Source organism: Molothrus ater, chromosome 1, assembly GCF_012460135.2.
Source record: "Molothrus ater isolate BHLD 08-10-18 breed brown headed cowbird chromosome 1, BPBGC_Mater_1.1, whole genome shotgun sequence".
Taxonomy (NCBI): domain Eukaryota; kingdom Metazoa; phylum Chordata; class Aves; order Passeriformes; family Icteridae; genus Molothrus; species Molothrus ater.
The window spans coordinates 82,985,998-83,006,558 of record NC_050478.2 but is presented as its reverse complement, the minus strand read 5'-3'; the positions used below and the strand labels follow the sequence as shown (position 1 = coordinate 83,006,558).

The following is a 20,561-nucleotide window of genomic DNA, read 5'->3' as shown; positions in this document are numbered from 1 at the left end:
CTAACAAGGATAATACATCAAATTAAAAAGCTGAAATTTTACTTACAGATCACTGGTATGGCAAGGGTAAGGCATGGCTTGCACCTGAATTGCTATCTCTGAGGTGTCTGTCCCAGTCTGTGCTGAAATAATTGCCCTTTCAATCATATCTTGAAGAGGAATAAAGACATGGTTGTATTTAAACCCATCAGCTGGCAACTTTTGGGGATGGGATTTCCATGTTGGATTTTTAATCAAATCTGTTCTCATGCTGTAGAGAACACTGGTTCTAATTGTATATGAAATATGTCTTGGAAGGAGATTGCTAGAATCTTGCTTCTTGTCCTCTGGTGTACTGAAGATGATACCTGACACAAGAAGAAAGGAAGCTTCATAACTAAGCTTATATAATTTATGCTATTTCCATAGCTAACTCATGGCTAATTACCATGTGATATAGGATGCATTAATCTGTCAGGGCAGGCCTCCAAACTTTCTTGATTCCAAGCCCAAAAATGGCAGGTTTCAGAGACACATTTTTCATGTTCATGAATATGAAAAGTAAAAGATGATTCACATGATAAATGAGTCCGTAAAAATCATTTTTATCTGAGGTGATTTTTCTTTTTTTGAGCTGCAGTTTTTTCTTTGCTTCCACATTTAGCTCTTTTTGGGGGACTGATATCAGTTCCACAGTAGAAGCAGCAGCCATAAAATTTGTGCATCAAAGCATCAGCAGCTTTCATAAGCAGATGATAAAGTAAAGAGCACCAACCCACTAAAATTTATTCTGATATTAATCTTCAAGTCAATTGCAGAAGTTCTAGTTTAGCACAGCAGAATTTGCATGTTTGTTTTCTCTAGCTGTGTATAAAGGAAAGGAAACCCCAAACAAGCAGATGAAAGCTTAATATGTAGCTGTAAAGTTGAAGCCAAATAAATGGAACTGCTTGTGTTCTCTTTTTGTGTTATCCAGACTTTTAGGACTTCCTGATAAATGCTAGATGTTGCCCCTTTCTTCCTTGGGAAAAGGGAGCGATATCTGACCTACCAGCTGGTTCTCCGAAAGATAATAAAATAGAAAATACTGTCACAGACATATTTTATGATAAATCCTTTCTTTAGGATCTTTCCTCCTGAGAAGCTAAGAAGCTTCAGCTTCTCCATGTTTAGCTGCTTTGGAATGTGATTTGGAGAATTGTTTACTCAGCATGTGAAATTGTTTTTACTCGATGACCGATGACAGCCACCTGTGTCGAGGCTGTGAGCAGTCACAAGATTTTATTATCATTCCTTTCTATTCCTTGCTAGCCTTCTGATGAAATATTTTCTTCTATTCTTTTAGTATAGTTTTAATATATATATATTAAAATATATATATTAAATATATATAATATATATATTATATAAATATATATTATTATATAAATATATATTAAATTTATATATATATTTTATTTATATATATTATTATATAAATATATATTAATTATATATTATATAAATATATATTAAATATATTAATATATATATTAATATATATATATTAAAATATATAGTTTTTCTTTTAATACAATATATATCATAAAATAATAAATCAGCCTTCTGAAACATGGAGTCAAGATTCCCATCTCTTCCCATGTTGGGGTTGCCTGCAAATTCAACAGAATACTTTACTGCAAACCTGATTTCTTTCAACCGGCCAATCTCATTTTTCCATTTAAATAAACAGTTGATGTTCTAAGACATTTCATGAAGCTATGAAGGCTCTGAAGACCACAAAAAAAGAAAGGAGAATTCTATTCCAGTTTAACATCTTTCTATGGAAAGGAATGTATGCCGTCATCAGACCACGTAACATTGACACGTTGGACACATTATGTTCCTTAGAATGCCATCTTCTTGATCTCTAATAATGTGAGGAGATAATAAGGCCAAAGTACTGAAAAATACACAAAATGTCTTGACTTATATTAGAATATGACCCTTCCCTGGGTAAGTGGAAGAAAAATGAAACTATAATTTGATCATTCAGTTTTCTGAGGGCCAAGACTTATCTGTCCTTTTCTTTCCTTAAAAAGAGACAAACACTTTGCCTTCTCCAAAGTACTCCTGAGCAACTTTCCTTGTCTCAAAGTATAGCCTGTTTGTTTCATATTGATAGAGGGTAGAAATTGCCAGGGTACTGTGCAGATCACAAAACAAGCATGAGATTCCAGACTGAACAGTTTCCTTCTTTACAATTGCTTTCTCATATCTTCTGTTATACACTTACAGGCATAAGGGAGACAAAAAACCCAAAAAAGACAGAGAGAAAATGTTGTGGAACACTTTTTATAGACTTAAGGGGGCCTGTCTTTTGGAAACACTACATGCAATCTACAGCATTTTCTGCAAGACAAGTGCATATGTTAAGGGAAAATGTTCTTGCCTTTTAATCTTTTGTAAAATTAATTGATTCTCAGCAATAAGCATATAATGCAGGAAAAAGAGAAAAAGTGTAATCCCAAGGAAGAAAATAAATTCCTAAAGAACTTATTTACTCTTAATAAACAAGCTAATTTCTCTGAGGGATTTAAGAGTAAATCTTAACAAATCCCCTTCCTTTCCTCCTTTTTAAAAAGTCCAGAATATAAAAAAAAAATTTTGAAAGGATGTAAACTAGATGACCTTGCCATCTTAAGTTTCCTCAGTATTCCACATTTTTTTATCTTTTTATTTTAATATTTATGACCATTCTTTTAAAAATTTTGATAGAAATAAGAGACTCCAAGGACTCATTCATTTGGCCATTCCACAGTTAAAACAAGATAATTAGTCTTTCCAGCTTACATTACAGCATTCAAATGCGCTTTATGTTGACTGTTTTATATGTGATTTAATGCATGCTTTAAAACTGTGTAATCTTTACCTACCTTATCAATAAACACAGACAACAAATACAAAGTCTGAAATTTTCTGTAAAAATACATTTCACATAAGGTACTTACTAGCCAAAAGATTATTTTCCTGCATGAGTTCATGAGCCTTCTCCTCCAATTTCTCTATAGAGTTAAAAGGCTGGAAACGGTCCAGTAACACACAGGAAGAGATATTTACAACAAGCTGTGTCAACAGGTCAATCTGTTTACTTGCTGAGCTGTTAAGCATCTTGTTCGTCATAGTTTCTAAGATAGGGAAACAAAGTGGACTTGCTTAGTTTTAATGATCAGAACAGAAAGGTGTGTTGTCACTTGCACATCCTATAAGAGTAAATCCTCATTATATTTAAAAAAAAAAGAATTTTAAAAGACATAGAAATTTTAGTGTGAACTTGTGGAAGTGCAGTTCATGTTTCAGTGGCTTTTACAAGCCCTCAGCTATTCTTCCCTTCCATTTCAGGGGAATAAAAATGTAACAAATTCTAGCAAAGTTCTAGAAAGAGCCCACAACCTTGAACTTTTTGTTATGTTTCCATAACTACTTCCACAAATACAAGGGAATTACTGTACTTCAGATATCATAATAGATATTAATCTCTCATTTAGCAACATATTATCCAGTTCTTTTCTCCTTGATAGTGTGAATATTTCAAGAACCATGTTAAATAGAGCATAAGCATTTTGACAGGAGTCCTACATTTAAAAGAATCTGAAAAATCCTGCTAGTCTCTTAATTTTTACTTTATCTATGGATCCAGGAGCAACATATACCTCAATCAAAACCTTGTTTCTAAAAAAACGCAACCTTTGGAGGAATTCAGGTCGTCATCTGTTGGTAGAGAATGTAGGGATAATGCTATATCCTTATGTTTGAGAGAATAATCATGAGCTAGAAACATGCTATCTAGATTTAATAAAACATCTGAATTTCTCAGGCAATAAACAAGGCTATAAAACATTCAACACAATTTTCCATCTTGAATTTTTCAACACTCACTTGATGATATAATCTTTTAAAAAGGATAGGTGATGATCTCCTATGATAAGAGTGGTGACAGACAAATCCTGGATCATAGACATTACTCAGCATCAACACAGGAAATATTACAATAGGAAGGCAGATAAGTGGAAAATGTATGAAGCAGTCTGAAGAAGAAGCATGATTAACATGTGAGAAGGGTAAAGTGCACAAGGAGAAAAAGCAGAGGAACTGACAGTCTAGAATTCAAAAGATAGGCAAACAATGACAGGGTGAATTCATAGGTTGACAGAAACCAGAACAGAATAGAGATAATAAATGTCTTATTTATGGCTATCCTTGAGGAGGACAATAAAGGAAACACCCATGCTACCCCTTTTTTTTTACAGCATTAGAGAGAAGAGAATATTCCTAACCTTCAACCCAAATGTCAGGGTTTTCATAGATTTTTATATAAGTGTATGTAATTATACAGAACCCTATATGCATTATTTTGTATGAAGACAGGCTGAGAGGGTTGGGGTTGCTCAACCTGGAGAAGACAAAGCTCCAGACAGACCTTAAAGCACCTTCCAGATCTTATTGTAACCTGAAAGGGGCCTACAAAAAAGCCAGGGACAGACTTTTTACAATGGCATATACTAGGAGGACAAGTGGGAATGGCTTTAAACTGTAAGAGAGTAGATTTAGATTGGAACAGGTTGCCCAGAGAAGCTGTGAATGCCCCAAGCCCGGAAGTGTTCAGGGCAAGACTGGATGGGGCTCTGATCAACCTGGTCTAGCAGAAGGTGGCCCCATGGCAGAGGGATTGGAACTGTATCATCCTTAAGGTCCCCTCCTACTGAAAGCATTCTATCATTGAGTGATATATGCACACACAAAATCCTAATTTGAAATCAATAATTAGGTAAGAAAAGCTTCTCTCATGAGTTAAATTATGGAATATTTTAGCATAAGAAATAACATCTATATTGCTGTTGGCTTGGAGTGTGGTATACATAAATATATCTTGAAAAAATATTGTCTTAATGTGCTTAATTGTCTTAATGAACTTCTGTACTCCATTTTAGAAATACCACATATATGAAAAATGCAATCTACATGAAAATTTTAAAATCAAGATCTATAGAGCTGAAGACCTTGTTTTTTCCCATTTATAAATGTAGCAATTATGAATGAAAGACTTGGTAAATCTGTGTTCACTATTATCTTCATATTTCATTAAAAAAAATCAAGTCAGCCCTCATCTTCCGCTCAGCTTGTTTAACCTATCATTAAGTAACTGGGAGAAATTACAAATGGTTTAAAATGGTTTGAAACCATTGGGTAGAAGTGCTGTTTAAGTAAAAATAAAAAGTTGCTGGAAGAATAAATTAGAATAAATCAGGAATAAATACATTTAGGTCAGAAATTAGAAAAAAAGTCTCTCGGATCAGAAGATTTGGTTTTGGGCGCTGTTTTCAGTGATGGCACTATAGCTATTTGTTCCCTACCTTATAAATACCCACAAAGCTATATCATTACAATGAGGGCAGCAGAGGGGTAGCACAAAGGAAAGCTGCTTGTTTTGGTCATGTTTTTTATTGCCCTGGCTGTTATACAGAGTGTCATATGTAGCCCTCTTTAAGGAGAGCCCTTGATAGTGAAAAAGGAAAATTCATATCTGGAAGAAACCACAGAAGAAGGACAAGAGAGAGACTCAGCAAGTAAGAATTTAAAAGAGGAACTTGCAGCACAAATGCCTCCCAGTGCTTCCTGAGGGTTTGTAAGGACTGTGCCCAGCAAGGAGCTCACAAGTGCTAGTGGGTCAGGTTTTATATAAGATCAGTAGAAAATTATTCCAAGTTGCTGGGCTGCAAAGCAAGCATAGATTAAAACAACTGCTGTGCCCACTCTCAGCTAGCTTAGAAAGTAAAGGGATTAAAAGGAAAACCACAAGATTTTAGCCCTCAGCCTAATTATTTACCTTGCTCCACCTGAGTAAATATGACACAGTAATCCTGCTAAATAACAGTTTTGGAAATTGATAACTTGTGAGGTCTTGCAGCATGATGATTTTATAGAGACATTGGAAGAGGTCTACATCTATCCACTCTGTCCATGACACTTTGCAGCAGGAGTAGCACAGAAAAAAACATCACTAAGTCTGTCAACATTTTTTAATATCATTGTAGAGAAATAAAAAAAAAAACGATACCAAGACAAGCACCTTGTATTTGAAGATAATTAAAAGTCATCTGTATGTGAGTATAGAGGTGATAAAAGAAGATATTTGCTTTAGTTAGAAGATATAATCACAGAGATCAGGAGATTTTAAAAAGCCGAAGCTTTGGATGAAAATTAAAAAGATTGTGAGTGGTAAAACCATTAACATGGATATATTCAAGGCTTTAATTGGATGCAAACAAGGTAATTACAGGACTGAACAGCTGATACAATATAAGATTGATGAAAATTTTAAAAAACAAAGAACAGGTTTACAGTTAAGTTACACATGATTATGGTCCAATAAAATAAACAAAGAGTACACAAGCTAAGATAAAAATAAGAGTGCATATCATTTTTCAAGAAGTAAAACAACCAAATGAATCTATACAAAGAGGCATAATAAATGCAGAGGAGTGCCCTAGTGCTTTGGAGAGATCAGGTTCACAGAGGCATAAATGCTCTTGTGATCTATAGCCCCTATTGATTTTCTTCAGTTTTTATATAATGCTAATTTTACCAACTCTAGTCCCTTAAAATAAGGAAATCCTAGTTTCACAAACCACTCAAACCATACTTTGTCTTGACCATCCAAGCTATTAACCATTTATTACATATCATTAAGCGTCCTTAGCTCTGTTAAAAAGCTATAGCTTGAGAAACACAGGTACAGATTTCTTTGATGTTGTCTGCATCAGTGAAGATGGATCTGATAATTCCAGAGATCATGATATCTATTTAATGGAATATTGTTTGTCCATAACCTATCTTGTAGCTCTCAGTGTTAGGTCCACACAAACAAAATCCAGCTATTACTGAACTAATAGATTTAGATAGCTATGTTTCCAGCACTCCCTGGAGCTTAAGAGACTTGCTCTTTCCTCCATCCTATCTTTCCAACATTGTGATTCTGTGGGCTTGGTTTTTAGCTTTATTATGATCCATCTTCACCTCGAGTGGTGTGCTGTGCCCAACCCAGACTAAGCAGCAGTTTATTGAAGAAAATCATCTGAAGAGAAAGATTTGAATTTGAGTCCCTTGCCTACAGAGGACACAGAGCCCAGATTCTTTCCAGTTTGAATTTCAGACTCTGTTTGCCATTTTTCTTACTGAAAAAGTGCACAGGATGTCCTAGTCTTCAAAGAAAGCCTTCAATTTCAACTAAAATCCACAATTTCAACTAAATCTCACAACCTGTCTGCTAAAGAAAAGCCACACCAGCTTAGACCAACTATGACTGCACCAGCTCAGGGCAGTAGTACAAGACTGAGAGCACACTTCATTTACAAGCTCTCAGGAGCCTCCATGGATTTTGTCCATCTCCTGCCTAGAGGCAGATTCTGAAAACCAATAAAAAGTGTATTTCGGGTGCATTTATTTATTTTAGCTGCAGTCTTCATTCTTTGACTGTTAAGCAGACTTAATTACTTACATTTCTGTAAAGTGAATTTTTTAAAACCAGTGGGGGTCACAAAGATCCTCTGTGGGGGTACCTGAGAGCTGATCACTGCCCTCCTCCAGAAAGCAACTGGAACAGATTTTGGTTTGGCTCATAATGATCCTAACAGGCAGTGACCTGAAACCACACAGATCTGTCCTTTCTACCACAATCCTCCTCTGGGAAGTACTCTGCTCCTTTTGTCCATGATGTCACACTGTCTGTTATTGCATTTTATCCCACTTTTGTCTCTTTCTGATTCTCAAAATCATGAACTTTTCTCAAATGACACTGGAATCTGCTTCAATACAGAGTTTTTCTTCTGGAACATGCTGGAGAGCATTTTAATGATCATGCACCTACCTTACTAAAACCTGGATATACTGAATTTTTTCCAGTTATCAAATTCTTATAAAATTGTTAAGTAACATAAATTTACAGCACAATCCTTTCTCTTCTCTACTTAAATACTTGAATATCCCAAATTAGTCAAAATAATAATTCCCCTTCTCCTCCATTAGGAACCATCCCCCTTGGGCTATCTATCTAAACCTGGAGGCTCTCTGTTTGCCTGCCGGGGGTCACTACCAAGGCAGAAAGGGAGCAGCCAGGAATGGCTGTGCCCAGGGGGAGACTGCCAGGCAGACCAGTGAACCAGGGCCACTCCTTTCCCACCAGAGCTGCACAAAGCTGGGACTGGGCCTGGACCTGCTCCAGGCTGCAGCTCCCACCATTTCACAGCTGGTTGTGGACCTGGGCCCACACTGCTTCCCATGGGGTGGTGTTCTGCCCTCAGCATCATTCCCATCCCCAGGGCTGGGACTGACCCAGGTTGCTTCCTACTGACAGTGCAGCTCCCTGGTTATAACCCTCTCTCAGGCTTTTCTGAGGGTCAAGGACATGCCACACAACTCATTCTGAATAAACAGAAAACATAAATACAAAGAGTTTTTTATCAAACACACTGTGTCCAATCTCATTTTCTATTTATTTCCTTCAAAATATACTACAAAAATATACTTCTGCCTAATGGAATTGTGACTACTGTGGCCTTTTAAGTATGGATGATATGTTTGAGACTCTCCCACGACACTTTCCCACTTCTGACTTTTTACCAATATTGTTTCAATATTTGAAATTCAAATTATCCAGTCACACAAAAGAAAAGAGACAATTACATTTGAGACTAACTCAAGAGGGTAAAGTCTATTATTACGTTACTCAAGTATCACTGACGTAAGTAAAATATTCAATTCCAACTAGATGTAGTTCTAAGTTGAAGTCTAACAAGGCTAACCATTACATGTACTTTCATATACGCACCATATGCTTTCATTTTTTTGAGGAGTTTTTCCATGTTGATATCCAAATTACTTTCTATGAAATGCTTTACAAAATTGTTTTGCAGTGCTTCCTGAAATGAGAAGTGATAGATGTTACCTTAGGCTTATCTTCTCTAAGAAAATACAAAATATACATATGTATTAATGTTCAATTCCATTACCAAGATTTATTCCATTACCAAGATTTCCTGCATGACACTGCAGAAGTCATTTAGCTTGTCCATGTCTTTCCCTCTTAACAGGTAAGCACTACACATTTCAAATAAATGGCAGGGGGGCAGGGAAGAGATTTAGAAGTGACAGAGGAAAGCACAAATATGTACAATGGAAAAACCCAAGTAAGAAGAATGCTTTTCTTTTATAGTCCATATTTCCCTCATCTGTTTTTTTCATCGGTTTCACATCTTCCTGGCAAACATAAGCAATGAACAAACAAGTACCAAAACCATTTTATTTCCCCTGTTTTTCATTGATACTGGAGCAATACTGGAGATAGTGAGGCAACATTCCTTTTAAGTATTTTCATGTCAGAAGTTTCTCAGCATCAGTTTCTAGGTTCATAACCTAAAGCTAATCTGCCTCTTTTTCGGCTCTTTTTAAATCTGAAATCAGATATATGGGTGGTTTTGCACGTATAGAAATACTGTCTAGATCAAACTGCAAAAAAGTTGGAAAATTGAAAGATCCCCCACAGTTCACCAACCTGCAGCCGTGAGACTGTGAGGACATTTCCACTGGTTTTGAAAACCTCAGACATTCTAAGCCATGTCTCAGAATAACTCTTCAAGTTTTCCACAAAACCAAAAGTGAAATTAGCCTAGGGAAAAAAAAAATACATGGAAACAGATGAAGTGAAACATGTGCACAATAAATTTTAAGAAATAGAAAAAACTGGAATGCTTTAGATCTTGTGCAACTCCTTTCCATTCCATTTTGATAGTCAGCAGTAAGAATATCCATGTTTTCTTTTTTTTACCTAAGAAATTAAACATTTTTTTTCTATACCAAGCAAATCAAAGTTTTCCTGTGCTCTGTAGGTTTCCCACCTGAAGTATCAACAAAGACTTCTTTATTTTATAGTGTCTCTTTCATAGAGAATATCATGGGGGTGCTTGAGAAAGACAGAAAAAATAAATAAAGTTGGGACATATTCAAAAGAAAGCCTCTCAGTTGTGGGTCTTTTATTCAAACTAGTTTGACTGAGTACATAATAAAACTGAAATTTGGCAGCACAGTTTGGACAATAAATATAACTGATCAATCAATCTCTTTCAAAATACTCTCACAGGGAAAGACTTGAGTAAAGCAAAATATTTTCTGTCCCAGTCAAACACAGGTTACAATTTCTCTCTTAGTAAACAACCTGCAATTTTTTTCCAGCCTGTTTTAAACAGATCATAAGTATACTCAAGACTGGAAAATATTGCAGTATCTTTTTCTTTAAATTGGTGTTATCAGTCACAGAAGTGCATTTAAGAACAATCCAGCATAGTTGTTATGATAAAAATTGTGACATTTTCCAGCAAAGAGTGTCTGCAGTGAGTTGTAAACTCCAATTTGGGACCATGCTTTTTGCAATAATTCCTGTTGAAAGTGTACAATTTCTACCATAGTATCTTAAGTGTCTTTTTCAAAATCTCACTCTTAGCACAACAAGAGAAAACAATTTCTGGTGGCTCTTTCTTCCTCTTTGTAACACAGAACACTCTAAAGAGAACGTGCACGTAATTTTGTTTACTTGAAAAACATTATGCATTTAACTTCTATGAGAATCCCTATTCCACTTTAAAGAGTGATCGTTCATAAGGATTAAAGACAAAGTGATCCTAAATGTTAAACTAAATCCTGCTGTCAAGTAAACTAACTAAGTTCTTCTGATCAGAAATAACACAAAAGCCTCATGGACTGAAACCCCCAGACCAGGCACAATGGTGACAAGATGAAGGAGACCGGAAGGCTGCAAGGGTGGCAAGCAGGCAGTCTGGGAGATTGCTTTCTCCCCAGGACAGAGCAACTACAGTTCACACCAGAACACAAGGAGGTCAAACTTTCAGACACCACTAGTATACCAAGCGGCTTGTAAGATCTGGGCTCAGTAGAGCTTAGTGCTTCTTAACTTGATTCTGTATAGCACAAAGGAATAAAAATTAATAATAATAACAATAATAATAATAATAATAATAATAATAGGAGTTCACTTAAAAGTAGTTTTGCTTTTTCATTCATTCATTGATGACTGTAGGCATTTGGGAAGTTCTTGTGTCAGATGCCTTCCCTACACAGACCACTTTGGAGACTCTGTCTCTTATCAAAGCAGCACTAAGAAATAAAGTCCTACAACTTAACGAAGTGGATGATAAGCAGTTTCCAGGAAAAGATAATGTCCAGCCAAGAATTTCAAAAGTACTCAAGGATTAAATAGCTGAACTACTCACTGTAGTGTAACTTCCTGATTAAAATTCCCTTGTTATGAGGGAAGTGGAAAATAACAAATGCAAAGTTATAAATAAAGATGTTACTAATGCACACCAATAATTCTGAAATCTAAGAAAGTTTCAATTTTTTATATTAATAATAAATTACAATAAAGAGCAGTAGTAAATAGAGAATAGAAATAACTATAGCTGGGAGATAAAAATATAGAGCATTAAAATAGAAGGTGCCACAGCCTGAAGTGGAAGAACAAGCAAGTGAAGAAGAAGTGGTTGATGCAGAACTCACCACAGGCACAATAAATACTAGGAATTTATATAACCCAAAAAGCAAGTAGACAAATTATAGCAGCAAAGTCCTGGCAAGCCTGACCCCAACATTTTTTGGAAATAGCAGAAAATTATTCAAAAATGATTGTTGAATATAAGATCAACTCTGAAAATCTTCTGAAATAAGAAATACTTCCATAAGATCAGTTCATCAGTGGCAAAAAACTTGGTTGTGAAAGCAAAGATCAAAGACATAACATGAGGCCTTCGAAGTCCTGGATGCCAGATGGCACAGAACTCTTTTACCCTCAGTCATCACCACAGCCTGTTCCTGTGGCTATCACCACCATCACTCCACACAGTGGAATTGCTGCCTTCTCTGAAACTCAAACCCAGCAACCTCACAATTTATCAAAGAATGGTCAATTACATGCTCTCAAATTTATTTGTCCATGTGGAAAACTTAGAGAATATGTTGGAGTATACAAACATCAGTATTCTTCAAAGCTGTAATCTGATACTTTTTCTCTAGTAAATAGATGACATGTGGCCACACAGTCTAAAGGAAGTCAGAACTGTTCCAATTTCAGTAGGAGATCAGGCTTGTAAGGGCTATAGGGTTGGGGTTTAGTAGTAACATTTGAGCATTTGAGACACTGGGGACAGTATTTTGAATTTAAATTTTGTTTGTGTTCAAGCAATAGCTGAGAGATTTCTGTAATAAAAACAAGAAAATTTTCTACTAGTTTCATATTTACACATAAGTAGATACCCATTCATAACTGCATGTTAGATTTACAGGAGTGGGAAGAGGGGCAAGAGTGTATTTACAGAGATTTCTGAATAAGCTCATAGAACTTTTGCGAGCCTAAGAATATATAAGTAGAATAAGAGTTTCTACCAGAATCTTTGTATTGTTCCAGAGGACTAAATCCCACCCCCCCAAAAAACCCCAATCAACCAGAAAAACCAAAAACCAACCCTAAAGCCAGCTTCTTTCTGAACTGTATTACTCAGTCCAGATTTCACTAAAAGTTCTGTGGGGGAATATATTGTATGTGAAGGTATTCATCTTTCCCACAGATGTTTTTAAGAATGGAGGTTTAGCATATTAACTGGCAAAATAATGTGGAAATATTTTAAGTGGTATATTCTAAATGTCATTGTAACATAGAATATAAGTTCAAAAATATAAGTAATATTTATCATTTTTTACAACTCATTTTTTACAGAATTTCCATCTAGAAAGATCAAGAACAGCTTTATCTTTAACTGACTAGAAATTTTAAATTAATTACACTGTGCTCTAGAGCGATAACTGATATTCCACAAATTAAGTTATTTAACTGCAAAGCATGACATTACTCAAGCCTTTTTTCCAATTCAGAGCAGAAACTATAAAGCTACATAGTATCTGCTATCTACAGTGGGGTTTTTGGCTTAGTTTTTTGCTATATTTTTAAAACGCAATTCATAATACCACAAAGTTTTCAATTTAAAGAGAATATAGTTACCACCACATTTAAAGTTATTATGGTCTTTTTGTGTACCACTTACAAGCAGCAATTTCTTTTTTCCAAATTTCCATCCTTACAATAACTAACATTGCAGGTTAAAAGTCATATATTTAGAAGATGAATGCAAAATTTGCAGAGAAATCTAAAACAAGTCATAAACCCTTCTCTTACAGAAGTGCCTCTAGGCTAGGCATGAAGAAACATGTCATTGTCAATAACCCCACTCAAGAAAGAAAATCAACCATAGCAGAACTGCAGAGATAGTACAACTCTTGAATACCATCATCAGCATCCGCACTTACAGCACCTCAGTTATGACTGATCACTCAGCTACTGGTGTCAGAAACAATCAATGAGGATGAACTACTGATTACTTAAGTTCTTTTCTTTTTAATTCAGCTCAGTGACTCCCTAAGAACAGGCTTTTATTTTTCCCTGGGGCCATCCCTTCCCACAGGTCTTTATGCAGCCCCATTACAGTTCCCATGATAAGAAAGTGTTAAAGGCAAAAGCTTCCCTAGAATATGAGCACCCTACACCTCAATTCAGCATGCTAACCTGTTCTTTTTAATCTTTCTATACGCGCTTTAAAGGACTTTGAGAAAAGTCTGCTTTTCACACTGAGTTTGAACCACTGTAACAAGTAGGATAAAAGTTAAGAGAAGCATTAAGTTTAAAGTTGGAAACAGGTAAGGGCTCAGGGGGCAGGTTGGATCTATTTTTCTGAAAGGCAATTATCCAATTGCTTCTGCCTACCCTGAAAGAAGTGGACCTTTAAAACAAATTGCAAGGACAAAATCAATACACAGAAATAGTGACATTTTTTGATACTCACCTTCTCCATCACCAGGTCAATCATGCTGATGTTTGAATTGTACAGTATCTTCCCATGTAATAAAGGTTTCAGGAAAGTCCATAGCAAAGCCCCATTAGGAGCCTGCAAAATCTCTTGATAAAGCTTCAAGCAAAAAGGAGCTGCAAAAACAAAGACAGATTCACATTTAAGATTGACATTTTTTTATTCAAATAAAAGCTCAAGTCTTATTTTAGAGTCTACCACAGCACCATGCCAAAAAACTTTTATGAGTGTTTGGGTAACAACACCACGCAACTGCCACTAAGTAATCATTAGAGGTTCCTATAGAAATTGTTTAAACAAAGTCTATGATAGTGTTGAGGATGCAGAACTCTAAACACTGAATAGGAAAAAAATCAGAATCTAAAGAGTTCCTCGCATTTCTGAAAAGCAGCCTGTGAATCCTATCTGTCCTAAGTGTAACATTAGTGCATTTTAGAGCAGAAGGACATACGCAAGACCTCTGCCCATGCAAGTGAATTCAGAGGGAAAAGTCACCTTAAAAGAGAAAAAAAAATTCCTTCCACACCCTCCATTGTTCTGCAGCTTTAGATTCCTACATAAGAAAGAAGCAGGAATATACAAAATCCTTCAGAAATACAGACTTTCATTTTTGTATAATCTTACAAGAACCTGCCAAAAAAACATCAAAAAATTATCATGACACTCAACTTCTTGATCTAATCAATTTTCTTTTCCATTCCTCAATAAAAAACCATATTCCTACATCATATGGAGCTACTAATGCATTAGGGTGTATATCCTTCAGAACTAGGATCTAAGGAATAGTTTCCATATATCCCACTGCATTTGTACTCACATAAAGGCAATGAGTTCCTATAAGAAACATTTAGATTTTTATACCCAACTCATGTGTTTGGGGGTTTTATTATTTATTACAAGTGTTTTCAAAATATCCTGTTTCTAGTGCTCTGAATAAATATTAAATAATATGAATGAACTCCTCAAGGAAGACAAATCATCTACATGATGGAAAACTGGGCCAAAACCATTTAAACTCCTGACAAAATTTAAAGAAAGAAGTGTCAGAAATGTTTCATCAAGAAACAGTTCTTTGCTCAAATTTTTACTTTCTTAAATGAAACAATCATTACTAAACACAATCCTTGCTAAACAATAGCAAAGAATTAAGAGCCTAGAAGTTGGCCAGACATAAATGACTAAGGACACTGAAGACTTGCTAATCTGGGTTTGCTGTGATCTTCAGAAAGTCATTAGGAAGTGTTTGGTATACACAAAATACACATAAGTTAATCACTGTGAAGCAGTATGAAACAAGTTTCTGTGGCTTCAATTTTTTTTTTAATTTTCATTTTCCATTGCCCCAATTACAAATTAATAAAATACGGGCAACAGTACTAATTCACTTGTGGAAAAGCTGGAACTAACTGATGTCTTAAATATTGCAGAGTCCCATGGTAAAAAGCACAGAAGAGTTGTCACAACTTGAAAAAAAAAAATCAAGAAAGAGTGCTTCTGGCCTAAACAGCTTTTGAAGAGACTAAGTTCCAAACAATCTGTCTAATCAGCCATCCAAGCTGACTTCATTCTTCCAACAGGAAAGAAAAGCAGAGCAGCCTGCTTACCACTACATGCCACACATATAAGTGAAAAGGCCGAAGCAGAGCTCTGGCTCCCTCCCAAGGGTCCCAGCCAAGCCAGGAGCAATTTCTGCCTGTAGAAACCAATAGATGACAGAGGCTTCCCTAGTGACACTCTGTCACTGTATTCTTCTCTTGCACAGGGCCACCTGAGGCACTAACAAGGTTATTAGCAATATTAAAATTAATCAGGGTAAGTCAAATGTGTATTGAAGAAAGGGAGCAAAGGTGAAACTATATGAGAGCTAAGGGATTTTTCTGAGCACTTGACAAACAGAATAGGAATATCAACCATTAAAAAACTCATTCTATCCAGAAGGTTTGTATATTTTACTGCTCAATAATACCACAGCTTTGTGTTCACCGAAGAAAGGTAAGCAGGAAGAAATTCTCAATCCAGTATCTCAAAATATGTTTTTAATACCAAGTGCTTTAAAAATGTTAACAAAATATTTCAAAGACAGGAACACTCTTATTTACTGTTTGCAAAGATAGAAAAAACAGAATCTCTTCTGTCTCACACACAATTATCTCATAGCCACTTAACTTTTATTGATCAACACTTAGTGTTCAAGACGACAGTGTCAATTGAGATGTCAGTGAGTATATAAATATTTCCATTTAAGTGGAAAAAACTACTCTTAACTCTGAATTCATACTGCAACTTGTTGGATTTTTTTTCTTACTTGAGTCTTCAGGAATGCCATATTTTGCCATATTTTCCTCCAAAAGTCCCATGATTCTGGGCATGTCTATGAACAGGTTTGCATTGCTGAAAAATGAAGATTCTTCTTTACATACTGCCTTGATTACAGAATCCAGGGATCCAACAGCCGAACTTCTGAACTGCCCACCCGGCAAAAACTAGAACAAATGAACAAAAAACACAGATGAATCAAAGTTGCTTTAAGTAGCTTCAAGGACTAGCCCTGGTGATCTGTCAATATTGATGTCTAAGGAGATTGACAAAATTAGACTGTTGAAAGAGCCTGTTAGGATGAGGTCCTGCTGTGTTCATTTCTATTCTTCTGATCACCATTATTGTGAGGAAAGGTAATGTAGTTTTAATTGTCAGGATACTCAATGAAAGACAGCAGCATAATGTACCACACTGAAACTAGAAAAACACTGTGCAGCAGTTCGGCAGAAAAGGACTGAAAACATCAAGACAACTAGACGACAGATACACTGATTCCAATGCCAATTTTCACAAAATGTGCTCCTCTGGTAGATTATTCCTGTGTCACAAAGGCAGCAGAAACAACCAAAGCCATTTTGCTATGAACATTTACAATGAAGACAGTTGCTAATAAGAAAAAAAAAAATATTCAGAGGCCCTAAAAGTCTATTTTTCAAGTACATCTTTTAACTTGTTAGATGTGCTTACAGTTTTTGCACATCTTGAGTCATACCAGCATTTATTATTGCCATTTGTTCATGACTAGCATACATCTAATGAGGAGAGAGAGCAATCTGACTGCTTTTATGGCTTAAGCACCATCATTCACCACATTCAAAAAGGAAGAAGAACAACAATAGTCTCATCCTCTGTGCAGCTCCACTTTTCAAATAATGGGCTTGGATTGTAAGTGATATCTCATGGAAGTCTGTACAGGTGCACAGCTCTAAGAGGACACAACTGCAAGGCATCTTTCTGCTGTGGTGCAAATGAAGAGTGCACTGGCTCGCCTGATACTCATTACTGCAGCAGATGCTTGTCAAGAAAGGCATAACTAGACTATCAGACATCATTTCAAGACTCCACAACTGGCAAGTAGAAAAAACACTGTGGTATGTCAAACACACACATTCGACACAAGAAAAAATTAGCATTTTATTGCTGGAATTTTTTTAAACAGAAGAGTCAATTTTCAAAGTAATACAGCACTTTACATAAAGACATAATCACAGACAGTTTGGAAATTGCGCTGTTAGAAACAGTTTATCCTGATCAATGCACTTATTGAAGTGCCAGGTGCTTCTTTAGTAATCCTAGAGGAATATTAGTAAGTGTTGCTTAAAACTCAGTGTTAGCTGCTCCCAAAATCTTACTTTTAGCATACAGTTTCAGCACAGAGGAAAGTAAATAAGTAATACCCATATTTCATAATAAAATCATGCACAGCCCTTGAATGAATCTGCTGGCATGGACTTCACTGGAGAAATAAACTTTATTTATGCACAATGCTGTATAAAATTGGTTATGAATCTTTATTAGTGACTATTTGCACTAGAGGGATAAATGAGGCTTATTTCAGTCAAAGAGCACAAACGTACTAATTAATTCCAGTTCCAATCAAAATAATTTGAAACTGAAATAATGAATATTTATGCGGTAAGCTGCCACTAACAGGCTGGATCTACTTACTGTCTTTCAACTAAATATCCATTGACTCAAAAAAATATGTTTCTTAAAATTTGGCTTTGATAAAGTATGAGGAATATATAGTATGGCTCTCACCAAAATAAAAAAAAAGAGTTATCTTTGATCTAGTTTAAACTGTACAAAGTAGGGCTGTAATCAAGACTGATAAATCCAAACAACCAGCCTCTCCTACAAACTAATCAGTTAAACAAGCCACTGTAGCAAAGTCATGGAAGAGGAAAGCTGGTATGGAAGATTAAAAGGTTATCTGGAACTGGATTTTCAAATGGAGGCAAAACCTTCATAGCATAGGAGCTTCTGACCTAATAGAACAGCTGTATGCCAAAAAACATTATTAGTAAAAACAAATTCACGTGGAATAGAAATACCAGTTATTAATAAAAAGAGACTTCAAAGTCATACTGGGCTACAGAGCTTGCAAAAAATAAATCTAAAATACATTCTGAATCATTATATTAGAGAGAAAGAAAGAGAGAGAAAAAATAATGCAATTTTCTGGAAAACTACAAGGAGCTTAAAGATAATTCAAAATTTGATGAAACCATAGGGCTAAAGGCAATAAATTCAGACAAATAGATAATCCTAATTCTTGGGAAAAAACATAAACAGAACAAAGTCTTTTTCATCCTGAAATTGACAGAATCAGGGGAATAATAGCAAAATTGCTGATTTGATTAAACAGTTTTCAGAAGCCTATCAAATTTAGATGGCACTATTTGAAAAGTACAAAAATCATGTATACTCAAGAATGAGAAGTATAATGATCCAGGAAATAATTGATATCTGTTTCTGATGTTTATTAGAGCAAGATATACAGTGAAATTTAAGGGGAGAACATTAAAGACAAAAAATATTTGAGAAGTAAAATTTAATGCATTCTCAAGTTATCATGCCTGACCAACACAACACATTTACGTGGGAGGGCAATTCCTTTCTCAACAAAGTGTTACCAGTTGACTCAAGTTTAGGAGAACTCTAGCAACCAATTAATGTTCATGCTCCAGAAAATATTAAGCATCAATTAATCAAACCGATTAATCAGACGATTAATAGCGGGGAAAAAAATGGTGTTAAGACAATATTGCAGGGAGCCTGTTAACAGGAAAGAAAGCACAGGATTACAAAGAAGTTGTTAGTGTTTTTCCTGTGAGTCCTGAAAGAAGCAAATTGCCTACATTTGCCTATCATTTAATATTGGAAGGCATTGCAGGAGAAAAGAAGATGAGAACCCAGTGTGGCAAAAAAACATATGCCTAATTCAAAGCAAGTTGAATAGAAAGATAACCAGTACAAAATCTTATTTATCAACTGAAATAATGAGATGTTGCTATAAAATGGAGGTCATCTCAGTATATCACTTATTCTTAATCATCTAAGAGACAGAACTGTGCGCAGCTTATGAAAAAGTTGAATGCAAGTTTAGGAAAGTCATTTTAGTAGGCATAAATAAGAATGAGCAGGCTACAAGAGTCATCAGTTGAAATTCCCCTCAAACACTGCACACATTTCTTCTTCCAGGCATTCAGGATTAGCCTTAAACCAGCATGCAAAAACAATGCTAGGCTGTCTTAAGCAACTGAGAGCCTGATAGAAAAAGCTAAAGCAAAAAACAGAGAAGTTAAAAATGCCACAGAACATTTTTGATATAAGAATAAACATAGTAGCCACAAATAAACCTAAGTCAGAATTTTGTTCATTTAAAACCCCAACAGGTTGTTCTACAATGATAGGTTCAACAGGGAATTTGTTCAAGTTAGTGGAAGGATTACAGAGTGAGGCCACCACTCACAATTAACAGCATTTAGCAACTCAGGAAGTCCCCTGCAGCTTATGTGTTGATGAGTGACAAGCATCCAAAATATTAGGTATGAAAATATAAGTGAATAATTTCAAACAGCAAAACACAAGCAAAAATCATTATTGAAACTAGCATGTGTTTTTCTTCAGGGAGTTATCCATTCACTCAGTGTTTTTAAAAGTAGAACCTGGCACCATATTCCAGTTAATACTGATAGATTTTACATCATCTTTTTATTAAAATACATGTACCTTTTCAATTCTACTTCACATTTTACAGATATATTGAAGTTATTTCTTCCTTTCCAGTTTTTCTTTCAGACAGAAATCCATGTTGATTAGTATGCATAGTTGACAATTACTTTATTACCTCTTTCATTATAGAAGTATTTTTTAATTAGCTTCAATGTCTTTCTGACAAAGGTCAACATATTTTACCCCAAAAACATTTACATTCTTTATCTGATAATCTTTCAATATCACTGAAATACTTTGCTCTTGGTAATCATGAAAACAAAAATCCATAAGGATGGGCTCTTTTGGAAATTGAAGAAAACATTTAAGGAGGGAAGTGTATAAGCAATATATGCACTTCAGGGGAGCACTTATTCAATAGTACATGTTTGGTCACCATAGAAAAGAAGCAAAAAATAATCAATAATTAACACTTATTGCAAAGTATAAAAATTATTGGAAAATATAAAAATTATTGGAAAGTATAAAAAATCATTTAAAGAAAAAAAAAGGAAACTTCTACTAGTCTTCAAAATTAAAAAAAAAAGTTATGGAGACAGAAGAGCCCTTGAAATCAAAAAT

General features: G+C 35.3%; 1 protein-coding gene across 1 annotated transcript in view; it reads right to left on the bottom strand.

The window, feature by feature from the left end:
• ABCA13 (ATP binding cassette subfamily A member 13) overlaps positions 1-20,561 on the bottom strand; it is a 170,186-nt gene that overhangs the window by 106,693 nt on the left and 42,932 nt on the right. Inside the window, 6 exon segments of the mRNA XM_054515921.1 lie at positions 47-347; positions 2,970-3,146; positions 8,846-8,936; positions 9,569-9,682; positions 13,920-14,059; positions 16,249-16,426. Of these exon segments, the coding sequence (XP_054371896.1) occupies positions 47-347; positions 2,970-3,146; positions 8,846-8,936; positions 9,569-9,682; positions 13,920-14,059; positions 16,249-16,426 (1,001 nt within the window).